This window comes from Trematomus bernacchii, unplaced genomic scaffold (assembly GCF_902827165.1).
Source record: "Trematomus bernacchii unplaced genomic scaffold, fTreBer1.1, whole genome shotgun sequence".
NCBI lineage: Eukaryota > Metazoa > Chordata > Actinopteri > Perciformes > Nototheniidae > Trematomus > Trematomus bernacchii.
Window position 1 is genome coordinate 157,552 of NW_022987515.1, and position 24,305 is coordinate 181,856.

Here is a 24,305-nt window from a genome sequence, read left to right on the forward strand (position 1 = left end):
ACTGCTGTGAGTTTTGGACATTCTACACATCTCTGTTATTCAGCAGTGTAATGGATGGTAATACAAAACACAGTGTGTTTGCTATTTTGTTTTCTTTAATCCTTGGCCTACCAACAGCCTACCAAGCTGAAGTTGTGAATTCTGTATAAACTCACATTTTGTGTTGCACTAGAATTGATGCCCTTTAACTTTATATGTGGCCTTTTTGAACTCAAGTAAGTCTTTATAGAGTAGCTTTCCCCCCCATATATTGATTCATTGAGCTCAGCAGGAGCCTGTAGGGGAAAAAAAACATTTTCCTTATCTCTGTTGAGATTGGATATCGATTTAACACCTGCCCTGCTCCACAACACCACTATCCACCCCCCACCCAGTGGGAAGCCTCCCGGCCTTAGAAAGAAAATGTGGAGTCATCCTGAGTCACAGAACATCATCTGCAGACACACAATGGAACATTAAATTGTTGCTGCCCAAAAAAAAGAAAGAAGTGTTTGCATTGTAGAATAAGAGAGACCTCTTTGTAAAACAAAACCACAGTAGATTAGAAGCTTCCTTTAATATATAACATTTCAGCTTTTGTGTTGCGCTGCATCACACTAAACCTCAGTGAGTAGTCATTCCCATTTTATTCAAATCTATGTCTTATCTATCTTGTTAATTGATAATACATTACTAAAAAAGTAAGTTTCTGAAGAAGGAATTAACAAGATGAACAAGTGTCATCTGTGTTTGAGAGGTTGCCCCCGCAGCGTGTTCGTGTCACCTAAGAGCACAGCCACCAGTTGCTGACAGCTGACACAAGAACAATAGAGACCAATTCATATTCAAGGGCTAGAGTGATCAGGGCACTTTTAAAACCGTTTGCACTGTTGGCCTTCAGATGAAACCTTGTCTGGCTAACTAGTCTGAAAAAGTTTGAAACTCCACAGGTAGTGTTGAGAGCAAGAGAAAAGCCAAAGCAGCACCTTTCAGTGAATTGGCTTTTCAAAGCTTCACGCTTAAAGGAAAATGGATTAAAATTCAGCTTGCAGCACTGGAATTCTAAACTTTTTCTATTCGCTCGCAGGTGCCTTTCAGAGTGCTGTTGGAAGTCAATCAGCCGGTGTGCCGTCTTGACATTTCTCAGTCAACCCAGAGAGACATAATGTACGGGCTGCTGTGTGAGAGTCTTCACGACTTCATCAAAGAGTCCTACGGAGATGATGTGTGGAAGCTGGTCAGAGAAAGAGCAGATGTCAAGTTACACTCTTTTGTCACCCACCAGGTACAGTTTCTGAAATGAATAATATAACTCTGTATGTATGCACTGAATATTAATATATATGGGAGAGCTTTGCTGTCAGTCTGCAACCTGTCTGCAGTTTATGTCACTCTGCCTGCTTTTGTCTGATGTTTCATAGTCCTGATGTCAAAATGAAATATTTGATATGATAATGTCTATATGTGTGTTTTCAGGTGTATAGTGAGAGTGTGATTCCCCGTATTGCAATGGCAGCTAGTGGAGTGACAGGCACGCCCTACAATGAGCTGATGAACTCCTGGGGTGTCTACTTCTTGGGCTTTGTTGGGAAGTATGGCTATGACAGGATCCTCAAGGTGAAACAAATCAGAAATGTGTTGTCTTTTGGTATAAGTGTGAGGAAATTATTAAATACCCACTGAGCTCTTTACCCCTAAAACTTATATAGAAGAAGTTTGTTTTAAAAGATATGCTTAGTCTTTCAAATATATAATTCTGTCTAATTATTGAAGAATATGTAAGGCATGCACAGTCCGCTCAGAAAAAAATCTAAATCACAAAGTGCTAAATATCCTGACTTTTAGACAATTTATTGGTCAAGCTCCAAAATGCTCATTCTAAATTGGAAATGGTTTGTCATTAAGTGCAAGACAAAAAACTCTGATGGCATCCTCAGGGCGTTATTTTCTTTAAAACGTTCTACAGGACCACAGAGGACATTGTACAACAGCTTATACACGCTGAGTCATTCTCTCCATAAAGAGTAAACGGACCTTGTCCTCGAAAAATGGTCTCTTTAAAAGTACTGTAATAAAAAAGGTGAGGCAACTATCTTATACATGACCTGCCACTCTTATATCTGGTTCAGGTACTGGGCCGTCATGTACGTGACTTTGTCAATGGCCTTGATAATCTCCACGAGTATCTGCGCTTCAGCTACCCCAAGGTGCAGCCTCCAACCTTCTTCTGCCAGGAGGAGTCAGCCACTGGAGTCACCCTCCACTACAGGTCTGATGGGAAGAGGGGGGGGGGGCTACAGACTATCAAGCATCAGTTGTAACAATAGAAGACGAGGGCAAACAGAAAGAAAGATGTTTGATTTATTTTTTTTGGACTGATTTTTAATTGACTTTCTCTGACTGGCAGGAGTAAGCGCAAAGGTTATCTGCACTACGCCATGGGTCAGCTGAGGCAGATGGGGAAACAGTTCTACGACACCGACATAAATGTGGAGGTGCTGTCCGAGCAGATGTTAGGAGACTACTCCCATGTCACTATGAGGTACGCAAACATGAACGCACACATTCAGCCAAACATACACGCACATACCCATCCACACACACACGCTATGCTTAATGGCCGATACTGGTACTAGTTACTTCTCAGAAACCTAAAGTTTGTACTCAGTAGTTAAAAGTAGCTACACCTGGGATAACCACTACAGTAAAATTGATATATTAGTACTATCAATCTTATTATGAATATATAATAATACATCACAGGGCCGATAATTATTTTCCTACAGAATGAATACTTTTACTTTTGAGTAACTATTTACTCATAAAACGTGTGCACTTTTACTCAAGCTGTATTGCTTGTCGCAGAGTATTTTGTGTTGTGTTGATACTTTTACTTCAGAATACTCTCTCCTCCCCAGTTTGTACTTAACTTTCAATTCAAATGAAAAAACAAATGAATCTGAATGTGCACAGACTGAACTTTGATAACTCAGCCTACCGCTACATCATGAAGGAGGATGAGGAAGAGCAGGATATTTTGCCCATAGCCTCAGACTTCTTCTTTGAGGTTTTCCCCTTCAACATCGTCTTCAGACAGGTAAACCTTTTAAATCACATGCCTAAACTCATAATGCAATGACGCAATAAAGGAAAAATATCTGCATCTCCTGGTTTCTTCAGGACATGGTGGTGCATAATGTTGGCTCAGGCCTGTCCACAGTCTTCCCTGATCTGGATGGGAAGAAGATCACTGATGCCTTCTTGCTGGCTCGCCCCCTGGTGGAGTTTACCTGGAACATGGTGAAGCATCACTTTACATTGTTTAACTGCAGCCTTCGGCAAATAAACAACACACATCAGCTTTATACAGGAAGTTGATGAGTGCTGATAATATTGACTTCATAATATTGTACACAGATCATCTCCCACCCCAACAACCTCTTTGAGATCATGTCCAAGGAGCCTGTGAAGAGAGAGAGGAACCTTCATAACCGAATCCAGAGTAAGAGTTAGATCCATGAAACACTCGCAGGGTTAGTGGATGAGGACTCGCTGGCTTGTAGACAGATTAATTTCAAAGCAGTCAGTTGCAAAAGACATGCTCAATTTCAGTTTCATTAAAAGAAGAGCAGGTATGGGGTAAAGTGGATGTCTGTTCTCGTATGAGAGCTTGAACACCAACATTTACGTTGAAGTCTACTGAATCGAAGTTCAGAGTTAAGTAGGTCATGTAGTTAGAGAAATGGAAATGTTGTATGTGTTAATTCAAATTCAAATTGATTTAGTGGAACTGATCCCATCCCTAGTTGTCAGGGGTAGAGGGTGTGCATATTAATGTTTCTGCATCTGACAATTTCCCCTGTTTTTCCAAAGATTCTGACTATGAAAATGCCAATCGCTCTGCTGACGTAGATGTGGAGCTCATGGCTTTCCATTCCATCATTGGAGAGGATTACAAAGGTCATGACAATTTTTGTAATCTAACAAAACACTGTGAGACCACCTGGACCTACAGACGCTTACTAGACAAAATAAAACCAATTAAAGACACATTAAGCATACAAAAGAACATCACTTTTATAAGATAATTTGATGTTTTGGAAAATAAACATTCTTGTGTCCTTGGTGAACTTCCTTCTTAGTTGACAGGAAGGTCAATACTTCTCTCATGTACCTTGAATATGGAGCTGGATCAAGCAGCAGGTTAGCTTAGCTTAGCATTAGCTTGGGAATGAGTCCAAAGGTAATACAACCCTGCTTACCAGCCCCTCCAAAGCTTTATAATAAACATATTAAATCATTGTTCTTTGCAAAAACCATAGTGAAAGTGAGAACAATGTATGAGGTCATGGGGAGGGGGGGTGGGGGTTATGTACAGGACTCCCTCTTGGTTTGAAGCAAAGCCCTATGAACAGCTGCCGGCTCCGGCTTCATACAGATGAAAGAGAGGTGTTGATCTTCTCATTTTCTATTGAGTAAGTGATTACGTGTACTGTATCTCCTGCAAAACTTTAAACTATTCTAAATTGAACAAAAATCTACTGCCAAATACATTACGGTGACATTACCAGAGTGCCGTTATTATCAACTGCTGATATTTAAACAAAACACCTCTCTAAATGTTTGTCTTGTTGGCATTTCATCATGCCCCCTGTAGACGCTAACAGTGCTAATGCGATGGAGAGCTTGGGAGATGGGAGCCGCTGCCTAAAACTGAAAGGACAAATGAGATACATGCCAGAGTGGGAGTCCATCATCTTCCTGGGAACCCCTGTGTAAGGTCCCCCCCACACACACACACACACACACACACGCACACACACACACACACACACACACACACACACACACACACACACACACACACACACACACACACACACACACACACACACACACACACACACACACACACACAGATCTTTATTAAAACTCCCTTGAAAAAGAGATCTATGATCTCAATGGGACCAATCTGGTTAAATAAAGGTTTGAAATGAAATGAAATGAAATGAAATGAAATGAAAACGCCGCAGTTGAAAAGTAAAACATTCTAAAAAGCAGCAAGAGCTAAACTGAATTACGAGGCTGGAAATAAAACCTGGGCAGTGAATCAAATCAGGGGGCCATTCTAACAGCACTCACCATGCATGAAATGAGCTGCTAATTAGCTTGTAATCAGACAGTGCAGCTCTTGTGAGCCTAATGGGAACCCATTTGCAACCAAGAGTGTTTTCCAGCGAGTACATTACCAAAACATCTCCCTCCTCTTCTGTAAGCATTTTGTTTTGCAAGCACATGCCCCTATGCATGTATTGACAAAATTAGCAAAATGTAAAATGCCACATCACATTAATTAATAATGTATACTTAAACTAGAAATAAGATACATTACAAATACTGTATTTTAATGACCCAACTTTTTTTAATCAATACTGCTATTTCTATATAGGTTCAGTATTATATTACCACATATCATAAGCATCATCAATGTTGTAATTGGCCTTTCCTTTTCCTTTAACTGTCTGTTCGTGTGTGTAGGATGGAAAGTCTGAGTGCTATGTTTAAGACGGGGCTGTACATCAATGACCTGAGCATGCACGACTCCAGCAGAGACCTGGTGCTGGCGGGCACGCAGCAGTCAGAGGAGCTGAAGAGAGCTCTCATACAGGTTCACTCTGCCGACATGCATCTGCATTTTATACGTGTGATCATCTCACTTGACGCTCTGCATAATGCAAAGTTGTTCTGAAGCCCTTCTTTGAGTCTGGCAGCCACAAGTCAGTCACCACCCGCAGACTTGAGATGAAAGAAAGAGATGCAAACTAAAAGTGTTATTCTGTCTTACTCCCCACTGTGACACAGGAGCAAAAGAAGTCGAGTAAGCTGGAAGAGAGCATGAAGATGTTGGACTATGAAATGAAGAAGACTGATGACCTCCTGTACAGGATGATTCCCAAGCCAGTGGCTAAAAGGCTGCGCAAAGGAGAGCCGGCTGTGAACACTTGTGAGGTCAGGATTGTAAATGATGCCACTCTGTGTAAATAAATACACTGTTCACCTGTGATTTAACACCACAATCTACCAAAAACAAGACAGTCTTTCTTTGAAACAATGTAATAGGAGATTGATACCACTCTCATGGCTTTACAGACAGTATGGAGGCAAGCTTAGCAAGAAACACTGTAAACAGGGGGAACAGATAGCTTGGCTTTGTCCCAAGGTAACAAAATCCACCTAAATCTGTAGAGGTGCTGTTTGGCAGATGTTGTTATCTTTGGACAGGGCCATACAGTATGTTCCCCACTATTTCTAGTCCTTGTGCTAAACTAAGCTGAAGCTGTACATTTATACTCATTGTACAGGCACGAGAGACATGTAAATATCACATCATACTTCTCAAATAATCTTGAACCCACATGCACCAAATATCTAAAACTTTGGCTCGATTGTTTGATTAAAAGTGAAGTCCTGCATCAAATGGTAAAAGCTGTTTTTCTTGCCCATGGTACATAGCGACTTGCTGACTGAACACACTCATCAACTCTCTTATGTCTTTTCTCCCAGGTGTTCCCAGATGTTACCATTCTCTTTAGCGACGTCGTTGGATTTACTCGCATTTGCAGCCACATCACACCGATGCAAGTTGTCTCCATGCTGAACACCATGTACACGCTGTTTGACACGCTCAGCGAGAAGCACCGCGTCTTCAAGGTTTGTGCGTGATTTTAGTTGTATCACACTTTGTATGTTAGAGCTGCTGATAAAAGCTGCCGTTCTTTACTTATCTAGGTTGAAACTATTGGAGATGCATACATGGTTGTGGCCGGGGCTCCGGAGAAGACCAAGTATCATGCTCACAACATCTGTGACATGGCCCTGGACATGGTGCGCTCCATAGATAACCTGAAAGACCCCTCCAACGGCAACCACATACAGATTCGTGTTGGTGCGTACAACGAGTGTGGATCTGTTTGTGTGTTTATGTCTGTGTTTGACTTTGAGTGTTGTAAGCTGGTGGTTCTGGTTGCAGGGATCCACTCAGGAATGGTGGTGGCGGGTGTGGTGGGACACAAGATGCCACGTTACGGTCTCCACGGTGACACGGTGCACACTGCATCTGCCATGGAGAGCAATGGAAAGGTAGGGAAGTTATGCCTAATGTACATATGATGACTACAGTCAAGAGTTTCTGTGATTTTGTTTTAATGGCCTGGTCTTCCTTTATCTCACTCAGGAGATGCACATTCAGCTCAGCAGCGCCACCCACGAGCACCTGAAAGGAAGTCACTTTATTTTTGAAAGGAGGGGCACCATAACCATCAAGGTCAGGAGTCAAAACTGTAAACTACACTCGCCACATTTGATTGATCTTACCCATCCACTATGACAACGTGTGATAATATGATTTTGTGTCGAACATATGAAGAACACACAGCAGCGATGTGGTTTACCTATCTAAACATTGAAGCTGTAAGCTGTGTTAACGGAATAGTTTGTGCATCAGCAGTCAGACATATAAACATTTCTGAATCTAAGATGAAATAATAATAACCCCCAATGTTTGGCTCTGGGGAGTCTACACACTTACTTAGTATTCAGAGCTGGTAATTGCTGCTTGCTTGTTGATCTGTCAGTCTATTTTATCGCTGGGTCTGACTCTGAGGCCGTACGTTCAGTGATAAAGCCAGCAAAGTGACTCCTAAAGGTTCCTGAGGCAGCTGATTACAGGTGCCAATCTCGAGTTAGCAAGAGCGACTCATTTTTCATCAGGGAATTCTGATTATTGGAAATCTGCCACATGCCATTTCCCTCCTCTCTATAACAGAAATGGTGCCTTTCAGAATATGTCTTTGAATATTTGCTTGTAAGTCAGTCCCCTTTAGGTCCAAACCTGAATCTTAACGTTTATCACTCTCTGTCCATTTTTAGGGGAATGTTGACATTGAGACCTACTGGCTGAAAGGAAAGAGGGACAAAGACGGGAACGCTCAGGCGGCGTGTCCTCAGTTTGGGACCCAGACCATCAGCAATGCCAACATCTCCGGCCCTGAGGCCAGAAGAGATCAGGAGGGAATGGTAATGATTAAACCAAGACATCCTTGAATGGTTAACACTCTGATTTGCTTCATTGCCACCATCATTATCATCCTCTCTGATTCCCTGAGTCTCCTTCTGTCTTTATCCCCAGGGTCCCCCGCTGGTGGCAGGGCGGGACAAAGATGATGTGAAGTCTATTCGCTCTCATTGTATCAAGATGGAGATTACAGGCCATTCTCTGGGGTCCATGGAGGAGCACCGTGTGGAACAGATGCCGGGTCATAAGGTGAGTGGGATTTAAAGATTCAAGATTCAAGATTCAAGGCTTTTATTGTCATGTGTACATAGCTACAGTGTAGATATCAAGGAAAATCTTAGGTCACAGGCTCCTCCAACAGTGCAACACAATAAAACAAATAAAATAGAACAGAAATAGTGCAAGGAGAGTCTATATACAAGTTATTGGAATATGATATATTAGATAAATAATTTGTAAGTTGCAAACTGATGAATGTTATGGATGTTCTTTCAAAAGTTCAGGTGTTTTAACAGTCTTATGGCCTGTGGGATGAAACTGTCCCTGAGTCTGGTGGTTTTAGACCTGATACTGCGGATTTATAAAGATTCCTAGATTCAACAATAACTTCTGATTATTAATGTTCTTCTAATCCATACCCTTCACTCGGTTTATCTTCTCTATTAGTGCCATTGTTATTGGTACGATAAGATAATCTGTTCCTTCCCCAGTCTCACTATAAGAATGCTTTGCAGGACGGCCTCCAGGACGCTCACCTTGAACTGGACTCCCCTGAGTCCGACGGCAGAGACTCCATCATTGAGTCCCCCGACAGCTCCTGTGACTCCCCCTGCACCAAGAGTGCCACGTGCGCCATGTCGTGAACCCAACGGATGCTTGCTGAGGCTCTAACCAGTACTTCAGTTAAATGTTACGTTTCTACAACTCTCTGAATGTCTTATGACAATTTGTTTGTATATGGCCTAGTCTGTAATGCTTGAAAATGTTAGCGGCCTTGCGTGGTGTTATGTTGCACAGTGAAATCAACAGTGCTTAATTTGCTCTGACAATACAACAATAAATCACAACATCATTGTTAATTTCACACTAGATCAGTTTAAGTGAGCAGCTGCTTATCCAATAATTACCTCACACGAGTCCATTCAAAGCAATTGTCTCGAAAAGTTTGTTGTGTACCCATAACATGTTTTTAAACCAAGAGTGGTCACTGCCACGCAGTTCAGATGGACACAAGCTCAGTAATATCCTGTTTGTTCGGCTGCACATTGTACATTTGAGATCTCATTTCATCCTAGGAAGACATCACTTTGTATCTCTCCTCTGTCCCTCTTCGCTTCTTCATCCCGAACGTCTAGATTCATTGTTCTATATCAGTCTCGTCAAATACACAGCCACAGCTCAATGTAAATGTTGTCAGCTCGGTGAAAATAAAGTGAGCTGAGCCGTGTGTGCATCCCTTTGTTATTGTTTGTCTTGTCATTCAGACTCATGGTTATATATATACATTTATTTTACACTTTTCTTTATTGAACACATTTCTCTATGGAGATATGGATATGTTTATATTGTACCTGCACCCAATGCACTTGTATTTGAGCTTCAAAATTAATCATACTTGCATTTTTGCTGATTATCTTTTGTCATAAAACCCTGTTCCTCTTCAACCATGGCTCTAACCTACGGACAAATCAATATGAAATTCAATTTGAGAGTAAAAGCAATGTTTCAAATTTCACACATTGGTTTATGGAAGGTTAATACTCTCTGCCTCACAGTGCACATACATGCTACTAGGACAGTGTGATCCTGACACAAAAACATTGATAGACAGTGAAATGGCCATTATTCTGGTCCAGCGAACCAATCAGACAATGTTCTCTGCTGATTGGTTATCAGAAGAACTGCACTTGTAGGTGGTGTCCTCGCGCTCTTGGCTGTATTCGTTGGCTGCGTGCGAGTCTTTAGGTATTGAACTGATGGAGCAGTGGAAGCAGAAGGTGTAGAAAAAGGCGAGCAGGAGTAGGAAGCAAACAACACAAAATATGATGACAATAAGGATGGTGTGCACTTGCATGTGCGCCTCCTCCCATGGGAGCAGTGTGGGGGTGGTCAGGAGGCCAGAGGTGGAGTTGTAACCGGGTGCAGGGGGTGTCATGGGGGGCAGGTGGGCGACTTCCGACATGATGGAAATCCTTAGTGGCTTGAAGATACTGTGAAGCAGCTTTAAGGAGAAACACATATTGTAGTTTTGATTTTAACATAGACGTAACACTAATATTAATAGGACACAGGGGTCATTTTTTTATTAAAGTGGATTCAAATATGATATATCAACCTGTGGAGAACATCAGATGAGAACAAAAGGATAACAAATAATTACTTTGATTGTATCTATTCTCCCTACAATAATAAGCCATGTTACACAAAATAGTTAGTCATCTAAGCAACACAATTTCCCAATATGTTTAATTAACCTGCTGCTATTCACCAGGTTAATTACGTTTTTTACAGACAGCCAAACACGGAGGTGTTTTTTTTGTTCATACCTGGAATGTGTTGCGGTCCAGTCTCTCTGAGCAGGTTTTCTTGTGATGAGCAGAGCTTGGGAAAATGAAAGAAATGGAGGACAAGAGAGGGAGGGCTGGACTAAAGAAGAGAAGTGGCTGCCAGATCACAAATAACAGGGAGGGTTGCCATGGCGACACCTGCTTAAGGGCCACTTTCTTGGAAGTGACATCATATCACATCACATAATATGAGGAACGTGTGTAAGTGCACAAATGGATATATTAGGAGGAATTAACAGACGACAGATGAGTAATTGGTTTGAAACATGTAAAGAACTAAAGTTACAATATGTACACATAAAGTCTAGCTCAGGGGACAAATCATTTATGAGATACATATTTCTGTGACTGTGCAGGATCTTCTTGATCCAAGATGAGCTTTTCCGAACAAAATCAATGAAATTAAAGTGTGTCTAAACACTAATTTGTCAAGGGCGAAGCCTCCTCATCAGCGCTGCAGATCATCCGGCTCTCTAATACTGCCCCCTCTTGGTGAGAGAAGCAGCCCTGAACAACAGACTGATCTCAGCTCAGCTCCTGTGCCGTCTGGTCCCTTTCAAACTGCCAGAATGATCCTTTAGTTCACGTTGTAATTGGTCCCGCACCCCTGCTGTGCTCGCTCACCAGGAGTTGATGACTAAAAAATGTTTTAGGACTTGCACCAAATTATAGTTGCCATGGAGATAGCTTGATGTTTTTCTTCAGCTGTTTTTGTTTTTTTCAAAACCACTCATAAATACCAGACAAAAGAGAAAAAATAGACATTAGCATCATTTCATGTTGGGGAGCTGATGCGATTTCTGAGTGCTTTCAGATGGTTAATTAAAGCTTCAGACAATAGAAACTAAAAGATCCATTAAATCCAACTGCAGAGTAGAGACAAAATGGCTGAATAGAGGACTAAACACCAAGGTCATTATAAAGGACAAATAAGTGAGAGGACCACAGGGCTGTGGGGGCCGTCAAGTGTGTGGGGGTATCTGACCAATGTTGACCCCTCCCACACAAACTGTTTGACCCGCTCCCCTCTGGCAGGAGGCTACAGTCCATCAGGACTATTAACAAGGCCCCCCCACTATCACATGACTTCAGCCACTCTAGACTCTATATTACATTAATGCACACCATGCAAACAATTTCTTGTTTTTATTTATTTCATTTAAGTATTGCCAGTTCTGCACACCCCTCAAATGTGCACATTTAGCTTCCTCTCATTCATTTTCCTTAACAATACTGCACATATTTTATTTTATTGTATTATTCTAAGTACTTTGCAATAGTATACTGCACATAGTTTTTTTGTATATCCAGATTCCATGTAAATCATTTTCTATATCTTAATGTATAATAGCTTCAATTGTTTTTCTTACATTTTTTGGTTGTTTTTCTTACTTTTTATCTTCTTTAGCTGTGTTTATGTATGCACCGTGTACACCAAGGCAAATTCCTCATTTGTGTTAACCTACTTGGCAACAAACCTGTTTCTGATTCTGACTCTGATTCTGACTCTGAAAGGAGATGAACGATAAGCGGGTAAAGACGTAGGAATTCTTCTGAAATCAATGATTAGCACGATCTTTGTTGTAGATCTCAGAACGGAGGGTGAAGAGGGATTTTACCTCAAAGACGCTCACAAAAAGCAGATCATTTGTATTCCTGCTGCGAGAACAAGCCAAGTGCTCACAGCTGGACATCAGATGTGTGTCATATGGCCAACTTCCCATACAGCTCTACCATTTCTGCAAGAGGCACTGCATGCTACGTAACCTTTCCAGAATTAACATACAAAACAAACACTTCGAGAAAAGTCTCTGATGTTAATTACTCAGCCTCTCTGCGTGTAATTTCCTGCACTGTTTGCTCTGCTGTGCCTTGAAGATTTGATATCTTGTTCTGCCATGCAAGTGTATAATTGTGAACACTCCTCTCTCCTGCTCTTGCTTTTCAATTAGTCTCTCTCTCACTGTACATTGTAAGTGCTCGTCATGGCGGTGTGAAAGAGCAAGTTGACAGTTGAGCAGGAGTATAACAGCTTGTTATTGTTCCTCTTGTCACTCAGGGATGTGTTGACATTTAGAGCCCATTTGCATGTTTTCTGTCGTTTCCCTGACAGTTTTTAAAACAATTATTTGACCATTAATGGTGCATTTGATTGCTACATTGCAAAAGAAAAAGAAAATAGCAGAAATTACTAATGTTTTATTGTCAAAAATCTCGAAACACATACTTTACACTCACACTTCACTTCTATGTAACTGACAAACCCCAACAGTTCTACATGGCTACACACTCAGATTGGCTTTCTTGGTGTTTCAGAAAGCACACAGACTCACCAGACAAGGATCCTCAGGAAAGGGGGGGCAACAACATACATTTTTTGGACAGAACAATTACTAATAAGTGCCCAATTCACATGTTGCAGCTATAATATGTTTTTAAAATGAGCTACATTTGCAAAACATTCATAAAAATGACACAAATTGTAAAAACAAAATATCATTCAATCTGTGAGGGGAGAAGGACCTGCCATATGTGGGGTGTGGTGGTATTGAAAGAAGTGTCATCTTTTTAATCCCTTATGCGATGCTGTTTCTCTGTTTGATGCTGGTTCACTTCTTCTTATTCACAATGTTGTTGCAAATCCAGTTCATGCCATCCTGTCGAGGAAATAAAATGAAACCATCCAAATCAGTTTCTTAATTTGAAGATATAAAGCCTCAAAACCATGTAATTAAGCAAATAAAATACATAGTTTGTAGGGTCTAGAGTCTTTTATATGGTTCATTCGGATCAATCTGAAAATAAATCAATAAAGACTGACCTGAACTCCCTCCCCAGACACAGCTGAGCACGCCTGAATCTGCCACTCCCGGTCCCGGTACGTGTGCAGGTTGAGGCCCTCTGCGACCTCGCTGGCCGGTGAGGATGTGGCCAGATCCTGCTTATTGGCAAAGATGAGCACTGGTACGCCTTTTAGGTTCTCCTCATCAATTAGCTCGGACAACTCCTGCACATCCACATACAATTGACTTTATCTTTATTTATTTTTTAAAAACATAACAATGACTTACATATCTAATTAACATTATGTTGTACAGCTGTAATTCTTTATGAGTATATCTAGAAGTTATTAATCATTATTTTCATCCTATTTCACCTTTACCGGACTATTTGTAAATAAGCCCACTGATCCATTCACTAGTGTTTCTGCTTATTTATGCTTAATCGGTTTAGTGTCAACATACCTCATTAAATAGTATGTATCTATTATAATATAATGAACTTTAGGTATCCTAGTTTTGTTATGATTCAGAATGTATATGCATGCAGACATGACATCAAGCTCACCAGTCCCGTCTCTTCAAACCGCTTCTTGTCTGCACTGTCAATGACATAAATCTGAAAGTGCAAATATGTTAGGATTATATTAACTGACAAGTAAACATAGACAATGAATGAAAGGACAGTTTCCTTTTGGCCTGAACTTCTAGTATAGATGCTGCACTACAGCAGCCAAACAGACAGTGTTAATCGAGAACAGAAGATACCCTTGCCATCTATTCAAAAATGTTCCACAACATTAATGTACAACTTACTATTTACTTCAACAATATACAACTTTAGTGCTTAATTTATGCATGTATGTGATACCTTTCATGGATGTCATGGATTTGTTTTGCTTCATATTCTTTTGTGTTGTATTTTTAGTAAAGCCCTGTGTAAACGCCATGATGACTAGAATCGTCTTTGGGGTTGCAAATACAGGATATAGCGTATAAAGGAAATGTCTCCCATGGGAAAATGTTGAACTGATTAAAACGTTTATTCACTCACCAACAGGTCTGTGTTTTCCAGGTACTTTTTCCAAAAAGGCCTGATCTTCCTTTGTCCTCCAATGTCCCAAACATTGAGTTTCATGCCATGAGAGGCAACACTCTTTATGTTGAAGCCCTGAAGTGAAACACAAAACTGGAGTCACTGTACTGTACATCACTGCCTTCAATTTAACACAGTTACAGTACGCAGCACCTGGAAAGCCTTCCAAATGGTTATGAAGCAATTCATTGAGCGGCAGTGTACTCTAGCACAGGTGTGTGTACTAAATGAATCACTGTTTAATCACTCTGTATTGTAACCTTGTTACGCTTCAGCAGGAGAGCAACAGGTGCTCTGGTCAGTGTATTAATCCAAAGCTGTTTTTCATAACAACGTTCCTTTTATTTAAGTTGACGAGATTGTATAACAACTTTATCCTAAGGGTCAGCGGAGGAGCAAATCTAAAGATAAGACTGGAAGGATCAAGTGCCGTGTATGTGTTTTGGTTAAGTGTGGTTTGGCTTTGTGGTGACTTTTCATGCAGGACTGCATGCTCTCTGATGAGCCTTCACACACGTTAAGGACCAGGCCATACATCTGATCCATGTCTTGACTTGTGAGAGTAATGGAAGGGTATTAGATAATGTGATTAGATGTTAGACAATCACAAGAGGGTGACAAGAAGGCTTTACTAAAACGAAAGGATCTTCCCTGAAAATGTGTTGAGAGCATGTAAATCAGGGAGGTAGTTTCCTGCCGAAAGGTTATTCCCTATATAAGACTTAACAGGATGATCCTCAAATCATCCTTTTGCTTGTTGAATGTTTTAATGTGTGTACTGTTAGCCCAATCATTTATTTCACAGTGTGTCAGAAAGCAAAGGTCATCCGAATCCCATTACTTTGAGCGACAGCGTGCACTGCTCCAGCTGGTCTCACAAGATTAAATACAATCCCCCTGCCTTTTATAATGCTCTCTAACAGTGCCATGAAAATACAAAAAAACATTTGAAAAACTTTCATTCACACATGAAACCCATCATTGTATCAGAGATTCAGGAAAAGGATTCAGTGAGAGCAGACAAATTGATATTTAAAGAGTGATAACTTGTTGGTTAAAGACATTTTGAGGATATTTTTCCTGGCACATGCTCCCGTTATATTTTAAATACGCGAAATCATCAACATCTGGTGATGTTTTTAAGCCGCTCAGCTGTTCATGGTGAGACAAATTAATTTTAAAAAAGGACACAAAACATATACTGCGAGAAGTGACTTTCCCTAAGGTTTTGATGTGTGTGTGTGAGTTTCATAACATATAAATTCCCCTCACCTGTGTTGGTGTGATGGTGCTCACATCCTCAGAGGCGAGGCTCTTCAGCAGGGTGGTCTTGCCGGCGTTGTCCAGACCCAGAAGCACTATCCTGACTTCCTGCTCTGTGGATCCCTTCAGTTTCTCAATGACAGAGAGTAAGCCCTGCAGGTGGCGGAGGAGGGGTGGTGGTGGGAGAATAGAGGCGACCATAAATTTATTTCAACGTTCACTCAGCATATTTCAGTATTTGTTGAGTATCCTTTTCTTCTGGGAAAGTCTCAATGACATGTCATTTGATTAACCTTTTATTATGTTTTGGTTTAGGATACAAAGCATATGGGGGACTCAGCTATTTCAATATTATCTTCTTGGAACACCAGAATATTACTAGGAGAAAAATATAGTTTATTTTCTCAAGGTTGCATTATTTCCTTGCAGTACTCTGAAACATCCAACCTAATACCTAATAAAAAGGCAGTTTTCAGAAAGACTTTACACCTGAAAACCGATCCTACTAACCTCTTTCTGATTTGAGGTCAAAGCACCTCTTACGTACAGCACTGTTGACTATACACATGCGCGTCCAATTTGCTCCACCCACAAACCAGCACCTCCCTCTCTTCCAAATATATAGCCTCTATTTCTGTAAGCATCAATCTGTTGCTTTATTTAGAAAAAGCACTGGTCTTGATTAGAGCCTCATTCACAAAATGGTGTTCTTTTGAATGTGATGAAGCAAGGTTGCGCAATCGCAGTCTGCCACACAGCTGACAAAGGAGACGTAGCTTTAAACACTTCATTCAAAGTGACAGATACTACAGTGTATGTGTGATGAGTTGTACACAAAGGAGTATTAGAGGTGACATTTGGATTTATTACCATTTTATCAACACTATCTGACAAAATGAGCAGTTTAGATAATCCAACCATCATAGCAGAGCTGCATCACAACAGCTACTCTATTCTGCCAAATCAAGTGATTGTTTCACACATTTGGAAACTTTGTATGCATTACTTTGATAGCCACTTGTCGTTAGTTCCTAGTCAACAAATACTAAATAGTACTAGTCAGGTCTCTTACCTTTTGAGCTTCTCCCATGGTGGCGAGTTTCCTGTTACTAGACTGGAGGGCTGCAGCTACATCTCCAGTGAAGCTCTCACAGGTGTGTTAGCTTTCCAGTCACCCAGGTTAGCTATCTAGAAAAGGTACCAACAGCCTCTATCTTTTCCCTCGCTCTTCTCTGTAAACTTTAGTAGGTAAAGGGCTATGTGTGTATGAGATAGAAATGTCTACCTGGGCGTCAATAGCTCCTCTCTGCCGCCTTGGAGTTAGCGAGGAGGAAGAGGGGGAGGGTGGATGGGACTGGGATTAGGAGGCCAGAATTAGCCCTAGTCTCCCATGCAAAGGCCACCCCCCCCTTCTTTGTCCATCCCTCCATCTCCACTTTGCACTGGCTTTACCTGGATTATCCCTTAGCCACCTGCTATAGGAGGAAATGCTATAAACAGTTCTGACATACTCACACGGATGTTATGTGTAGAAAATAGAAACATGTTTGAACAAGTTGCCATATGGCTGATAAAACTTGCCTTTTATGCAGAAAAATAATGACCCTATAGCATGGACTGACAGCATGGAGTTTAAGGCATACACTTCAAAGGATTATGTCATGTAGTTGAACCAGGCAACTTATTATTTCAGTGTTTGTAAGTCAACCCTAAAATCCCACATCATCCATCTCTTGGGAGAGGATAGCATTAACATCCCATATATCCATTACATGCCAGCCGCTATTAAACTGCTGTGTGTGTGTCATCTAAAGTGTGTATTCCTGTAAGTAGAGCATTCAACAGGATTAATTTGAGAGAGCCTGTCCTGTATCAAGATTAAAACATTTCTAGATGCTTTTCCACAACCGAACAGGCTCTTCGGTCAGAGGGCAGGGTTTACATGAGTGCTGTGTTGAACAAATCATCCACCCTGGTCTTGAAATGGCTATTCATAAGCCCTGTAACGTCAGCTGATCACAGACACTTAGCCTTAAAGACAGAGATTAAATGGGTTTTATTCATGCATCAAATACAACAACAACAACAACAACAAATTATGAAACAATATGGCTGCTCATTATATCTAAGGTTAATAGACTGGTTGTCGTTTAGGATTCTCTTGGTGTGAAAGGAGCGGCCCTCTGCTCCATGGTGGCCTTCTGCCTCATCCTCTCTCTGTGTTTAGCTGCAGAGAGTTCAAAGGTGTCATACATTATACTTTACAATAATACAATTACAATCTGTAGTTCGAAATTGAGTCATATGAAAAAATTACAGACAGTTTTGGAAGTACGTCGATTTGCATTTTTGCAGAGTTAGATGAAACAGCAATACCACATTCATTTCTTAACTGTAAAAATGTTGCTTGAGTCGACAGCCGGTTAGCTTAGCTTAGCATTAAGAATAGAAAAATAGAGAGAAGGCTGGCCTGGCTTTCAGAGAAAAAAGTCCACCTCTGAGCACCACTTGAGCTAACTCATTAACTTGTTAGTTTAATTGTGAACAGTAAAATACTTTACACTATAAATAAAAACTTCAGCGATTTCTAGTGCAGACCATTTAGTGGCAAGGGGTGGTAATGTCCACAATGGCTGCCCGACAACTTCTCCTGGCAAAAACCCCTGTAAAACTGCAACTTTGTTAGTCTTGAATTTGTGTACAGATTCAAAAAATATAATGTGTTGATTGGAAGTACTTAGATGACGATTGGTTGAATGTGTTAGATTTCGAGCCAGTTGTTTAGCTCTTTCCAGCATTTATGCTATGCTAAGCTAACTGGCTGCCGACTGAAGCCTTATATTTTATGGACAGAAATGTGGGATAACAGTCTTCTCATAAATGCCTTTGCAAGAAGCAAAATAAGTGCACTTTAAAAAACATAAATACATATAATACTCCTACACTTTAGTTAACATAGTGCTGCATTATATCTATCATCACTCTTTTTTTAATAAAAACAATCTAGTTAATTGAATAAATAAAAAAGAGATGCTTTAAAACTCCTGTATGATGCCATAGATAACCTGAAATGAGCTCTTACCGTTGTCTCTTTTCAGCTTGAACTTCATAACCAGCCCCATAACCAAGACCAGGACCAGAGCGGAAACACCACAAACCACCAGTAACAACAGCGAATTGTCTGGATGAGGAAACAACAGTCATTGAGGTGTATTTATAACTATTCATATTTTAGTTAAATCTTTAAGATCTGTCATTTCAAACTCAGAAATTGTACAATGCAAAATAGTTATAGGCTTAAGTCTATGTAATCTGTGACTGTGTGATATAAACATGGGAGATGTCTACTTACTCTCTACAGTGACATCATGTGGCAGAGACTCATAATAGCCACACAAGCTCTCCACGTAGCAGATGTAGCTGCCTGCTTTGTTTGACAACACCTTTTTGTCATACAGCCTACTTTCGTTCTGGCCCTGAATTGTGTCTTCATTCATCTTCCACCCAAATGTTTGAATCACATCGGGAAGGTTATGGACACATGTTAGATTGAGGTCATCACCCTCCACAAGATCGGAATCACTGCTGTTGATAGAAACCTGAAAGCCTGATGGGCAGGGTTAATATTTGAGGGGAATAACGCAACTGTGATAGTGTAAGGTAATCAGATGATTGTCACTTAATGTGTTTAGCTGAAATGCCACACACAAGTATTTGATAAGAAGTTACCTTTTGTGCAGTTTGATGAAATAGCTGATAATAGAGAGAATAGTAAACATGGAAATTAATAGTCACATTCACATTTTATTCAAAAATAATGTTTTTAATAGTTTTTTAAATATAAATAGACCCACACTTACTTATTCAACTCAATGAAACACTCAGAAATACACCATATAAGAAGAATAATGAAACTTAAAAATGAAAAACATTTAAAAAGAAAGATAGCACTCACCACTGTTGCACGTTTTATTGCAGAGTTCACAAGGGTCTATAAGGAAAACAGAGGCAGAAAGCATAGGATTGAGAACATTTATCTTTGCAGCTCAACTCACAATTGTTTGCCTAGCTGTATTCTATAAATAGTAAGAGGTTATTAATACTTAATTCTTACCTGCCCATGTTGCTGTGGTGTTACATCTCAGACACACGTTATAAACACAGGTGGAGGTAGCACCTGCTAAAAAAATAAATAAATGAAATGATATGTTTTGGGTGTAGAGCTAAACAGACATATACATTTATGATAAATAGGAATATATATATTCAGAAGTGGCTCCTTACCTTTGATGAGATAACCAAGCAAAAGGTATAGGGTTACCCCTCTCACAACCATTCTCTGTTGGAAAACAGAACATTACATTAAATAAGTTCAACAGTAGAATGAGATCAGAAACTTTATGAATAAAATAAAGCAACATTTAAAACAAAAATAGGAATATAAAATGTCATAGCACTCACGATTCTATCATCTTGCGCATGATGTATAACATATTATCATGAAGGTAGAAAATAATGATCAAAGGTTTGCCTTATTACCTGTGGTGGTGTTCTCTCCTCACTCACAGAGTTGAATGATGATCTGCGCTGTTTTGCCTAGGCTTATGGTCTTTGCTTCAGAAAGGCATGGCAGAGCTGATCATAAACACTGATACCAATGCAAATAAATTATTTCCTGGAACTTCATGGCGCAAACAATATCTCGGTTTGTATGTTTCATAGCTGGGAGTGACGGCCATGATGACTTTTAGACTGCTGGTGCTATACTTCTAATGGTGTGGGGTAACATTAAGGCTAAAATTAGGGGATTTTGACTATTACAAAAATAATGTTGAAGGAGAAATAAAGAAATGGACATGTAATATGAAAGACAGAGACAGAGGTATGCTGAAGGATAACTGGTTATAAGCAAAACAATAATTTACTTATGCAAAGTCTTTCTACTGCCTTTCTATACAACATATAATGTGACACATACCAGAAATAACTTCGCTCAGAATAGATGGGCTTAAAGCCAATTTTACTTCATTTTTGAGAGCTGGAAATTAAATATTTTCTATCATTTAAGTCATCAATTGCATTTATACCTTTATATATACAGTCTATGATTTATACACAGTATCATACACATTATGTATTCATGCAGTGGCCAGTAGAGAGTGCTGATTATCCATCTAATTTCTTAACCCCCTTTAGACTCTAGACCAGGGGTCTCCAACCTTTCTTCATCTGAGAGCTACTTTCAAAAAATGAAAGTGGCCAAGAGCTACTTGCATCACATCGCTTACATTTATTCACATAGCCCTCATCAGTTGAATTAAGCTATACTTTTGTACACGTGTGAAATTGCAATACCTAAAGCTTATCAAAAATAAGGTCCAAGAAAACGAAGATTTCTCACATATTATTATGGCCCACATAATAAGTACATCACTGAACATTCACATAAGTGTCCTTAATCACCACCTTACAAGCATTTCACTCTTTTGTTAGTGAGATTAATGGCACTGCATACAGTCCACCATAGAGGTGTATGCTGGACCCACTTAGGTTCACTTAATAGAGTCATTTAAATGTTCATCAGTCGGTCTTGTTCTGTATTTAGATTTCATTCATGTCAGAAAAAGCTGCTTCACAAAGGTATGTAGAACAGAACCAAATAAAGCAGACATTTTCAGTGCTGCTTGGTGAATGTTCTTATAGTTTTCTGGGTCTACAAGGCTCCAGAAATGTTGTGAGTTTTGCTGAGACTTAAGCTGAACATTATTTTGGAGATCTCCACAGGATTGACACTGAACAGTTGTTCAGCCATCTTTTTCTTCTTCTTCTTCGTCTTGACATTAAATTATAAACCATAATAAATCAATTGTATAGGTCTAGCCTCCCTATATCTGTGTGTGAAAATGGTTCCATCCTCAAAAACAAAAAACTAATACTTCTGCAGTCTAGCTGCAGCTTCTAGCAACGGTCTTCTGTTAAAAAAAAGACACACATGACTTGAGTCTGAAAACAGCAGGATTATTTACAATAGCATTATAAAAACAAAAATAGTGCATGTGGGTGCACACTTACATTCTCTGTCTTACTGTTACATAAATCCCATGAATGTATGAGATTAAGTTAGCTTCATCATATCTCAATCAGTGATTAAGTGAATAATAAAGTTTCTATCGGGTCACTATCAGCCTGTCACTCATTATTTTCAGGGAGGGGGCGGGGTTTGGAGGAACGGAGAGGAGACGGTGATCGCGGAAGCTTTCCTCCTGCCTTCACAAACTTTACACAAGTATTTATCAACTGAAAATAGCAAGAGGACATTCATACTCTGCAATCCAAGACTTGATTAAATTCACCAAAAACCTGACATGACGATAACGAGTGTTTTTCAAAAAACACAAATCCCTCCCTGTGTGTCTCTGAGGCGCAGCGACAGGGCCTGATTCAGAGCGGGTCATTCTGCTGTTAGTTCTGGACTCGTGCTGGTGGAGAAAGCAGACTGCTCCGTGTGTGTTGTCGCTGTGCTGCTGTCACGTCTGTTCCTTGATCTCTGCGTCACCGACCATTTGATATTCGTGTGACAGAAAAAAATCTAAAATAAAAAAACGTTATTGTCCAGCCGCGGCCGAAAAATCAATAAGCAACCTTACTACGCTATAATCGATAATCGAGCGGCGAGCTACTGAAAAGCTGCCCGCGAGCTACCGGTAGCTCGCGATCGACGTGTTGGAGAGCCCTGCTCTAGACCTAGAGGACTGGAGAATATCCCAGCATGCACTGGAAAATAAGCAAGGTGCACATTGGAGAGAATGGAAAACACAAACCATCACACTCCTAACAGACAAAGGCGGAGCAATTAGGAGTTTAATATAATCAAACCTGTGTGTGCTTGGTTCGTGGGAGTACAAAAGAGCATCAGAGAAAACATATCATGTATCACACATACACATTGTGAACATGCAAACTCTGCATGGTAAAAACAAAACTGGTTTTGGGATTCAAATAGTCTCTGAGTCACTTTGGCTCTCTTCTCAACATGTAATGTACTGGAATGAAGATCAGGTTCCATACATAAAATAGGCTGGTAGTGTTCCCTCATCCATCTGTGTTTCCTGTTATCTTAACCTCAACCAAACCATAGCCTAACCCCATCCCAGTGATGAAGGTCAACAGTATTGTATCATAAGGGTAGCAGGTTTTGGGAAATATCAATCTGGATTGTGTGCTCATCCTGACTCCAACTGAAGTTATAATGTTTTTAATTTAAGGATTTCTTTGTGAGCATTGAGATCTACTTTAACCTGTTTTCAACTTACTTTTACATTTTTGTGTAGTTTTTAAGTTGATTACATTAATTGGTCAACCAAGTGAATAATATTACATAAAATAATCGTTATTCATTGCCCTTAATTAAATGGCAGCAGCAGCCAAATATTTCTACAAACATTCAGTTTATGACAGGATACAGGATCCACTCTCTGTGACCAAAACTCTGCAGCATCAGCTGAACTTTTGTTCTACACACTAGTTATATTGTAGCCTACATATTTGACGTGTTTAAAAAATGTATGTATTTTTGTCCTTTTCTTATCCTTCTATATTTATGTTTTTATTTATATTTCAGTACTTGCAGTAATTTGCCTGTAGGCTATTTTTATTTCCAATAATATGTTTAATGTATGCACCAAACAACACACCTTTATTGACGTAATTGGCAAGTATGAGGAACATAAGCTACTTGCCAATAAACCTTATTTTTTTAGAAGTTTCTAAATGTTACATTAACATGCTACTTTAATCGATACAAGCATAATAAAAGGATAATTTAACCATGTTACACAAACTTACTGCCTTCACAGTAACACGTTTCCAGGCCACTCGTCCTCTTAAAGCCACCACAATATGTGGGCCTACTGCTAACGATAGGCTTTTGAAGATAGCGTGTTAATCAGTAATATTAAATGCAAATTGGAAAGCAGTTTGCATATAGGCTACTGTAAGTAAGATCATATTTATAAAGCATACAGTTGAAGGTGAGGTGACATTACAACTGAGGGGAGATTGCTCCTGTTACTGACTGAACATTTGAGTGTGATACATTTACAAATCTCTGGACCAGGTGGAGTCACAAGGCCAGGCTGGCTGGGTAACGTTAGCCACTATGCTAAACATGCTACAGCATGGTATTTACTTAGGTAAGTTACCACCATGACATTTCTTCTGCAACTTTTGAACTCCTTTCTGTCATTCTAAAAATTATTCCTTATTTGGTTTCACTGTCTCCCTTTACTATTTGGGTTGTGTATCTAGGCTAAACTGCGTTGCTAGTAAAGTATTGTTTCAATGTTGCTATTACGAACAACTTTCGACACTTATGAGTTTTAACATTACGCATATGGCCACACAAACACGTTGATATCCTAGCTAAAGCAAACAGTTAAGTTGTTGTCGCACATGAAAGCTAGGTGACAGTACAGGTAAGGTGCACTGTTAATGACTGCCGTGCCACACCTGCGGCCCTCAGCTGTGCTGATTAACTCTGACCTGCA

General features: G+C 40.0%; 3 protein-coding genes across 4 annotated transcripts; 1 reads left to right on the plus strand and 2 right to left on the minus strand.

The window, feature by feature from the left end:
- Positions 1–865: 865 nt before the first annotated feature.
- LOC117471136 (soluble guanylate cyclase 88E-like) lies at positions 866–9,517 on the plus strand. Of its 2 annotated transcripts, XM_034115944.1 has the most exons (19): positions 866–929; positions 1,067–1,264; positions 1,456–1,596; positions 2,109–2,248; positions 2,387–2,521; positions 2,953–3,076; positions 3,160–3,279; positions 3,397–3,481; positions 3,853–3,939; positions 4,637–4,754; positions 5,518–5,647; positions 5,842–5,988; positions 6,544–6,690; positions 6,769–6,925; positions 7,010–7,119; positions 7,214–7,303; positions 7,909–8,055; positions 8,168–8,302; positions 8,788–9,517. In XM_034115944.1, exons 2-19 carry the CDS (start codon positions 1,145–1,147, stop codon positions 8,914–8,916), a joined length of 2,262 nt encoding a protein of 753 aa, XP_033971835.1. In that variant the 5' UTR covers positions 866–929; positions 1,067–1,144; the 3' UTR covers positions 8,917–9,517. The 2 variants fall into 2 exon arrangements, with proteins under 2 accessions (XP_033971835.1, XP_033971830.1); XM_034115939.1 differs by having other exon boundaries at positions 887–1,264.
- A 3,313-nt stretch (positions 9,518–12,830) lies between these two features.
- arl3l1 (ADP ribosylation factor like GTPase 3, like 1) lies at positions 12,831–17,117 on the minus strand. The gene is made up of 6 exons (XM_034115953.1): positions 16,832–17,117; positions 15,769–15,912; positions 14,455–14,571; positions 13,969–14,019; positions 13,442–13,627; positions 12,831–13,277 (listed from the first exon to the last, which is right to left on the minus strand). Exons 1-6 carry the CDS (start codon positions 16,847–16,849, stop codon positions 13,230–13,232), a joined length of 564 nt encoding a protein of 187 aa, XP_033971844.1. The 5' UTR covers positions 16,850–17,117; the 3' UTR covers positions 12,831–13,229.
- Positions 17,118–17,790: 673 nt separating this feature from the next.
- Positions 17,791–20,350, minus strand: LOC117471162. The gene is made up of 8 exons (XM_034115963.1): positions 20,299–20,350; positions 20,044–20,098; positions 19,874–19,936; positions 19,715–19,750; positions 19,489–19,512; positions 19,112–19,366; positions 18,842–18,940; positions 17,791–17,986 (listed from the first exon to the last, which is right to left on the minus strand). The coding sequence occupies exons 2-8, from the start codon at positions 20,093–20,095 to the stop codon at positions 17,910–17,912; spliced, it is 606 nt and encodes a 201-aa protein (XP_033971854.1). The 5' UTR covers positions 20,096–20,098; positions 20,299–20,350; the 3' UTR covers positions 17,791–17,909.
- Positions 20,351–24,305: the final 3,955 nt, after the last annotated feature.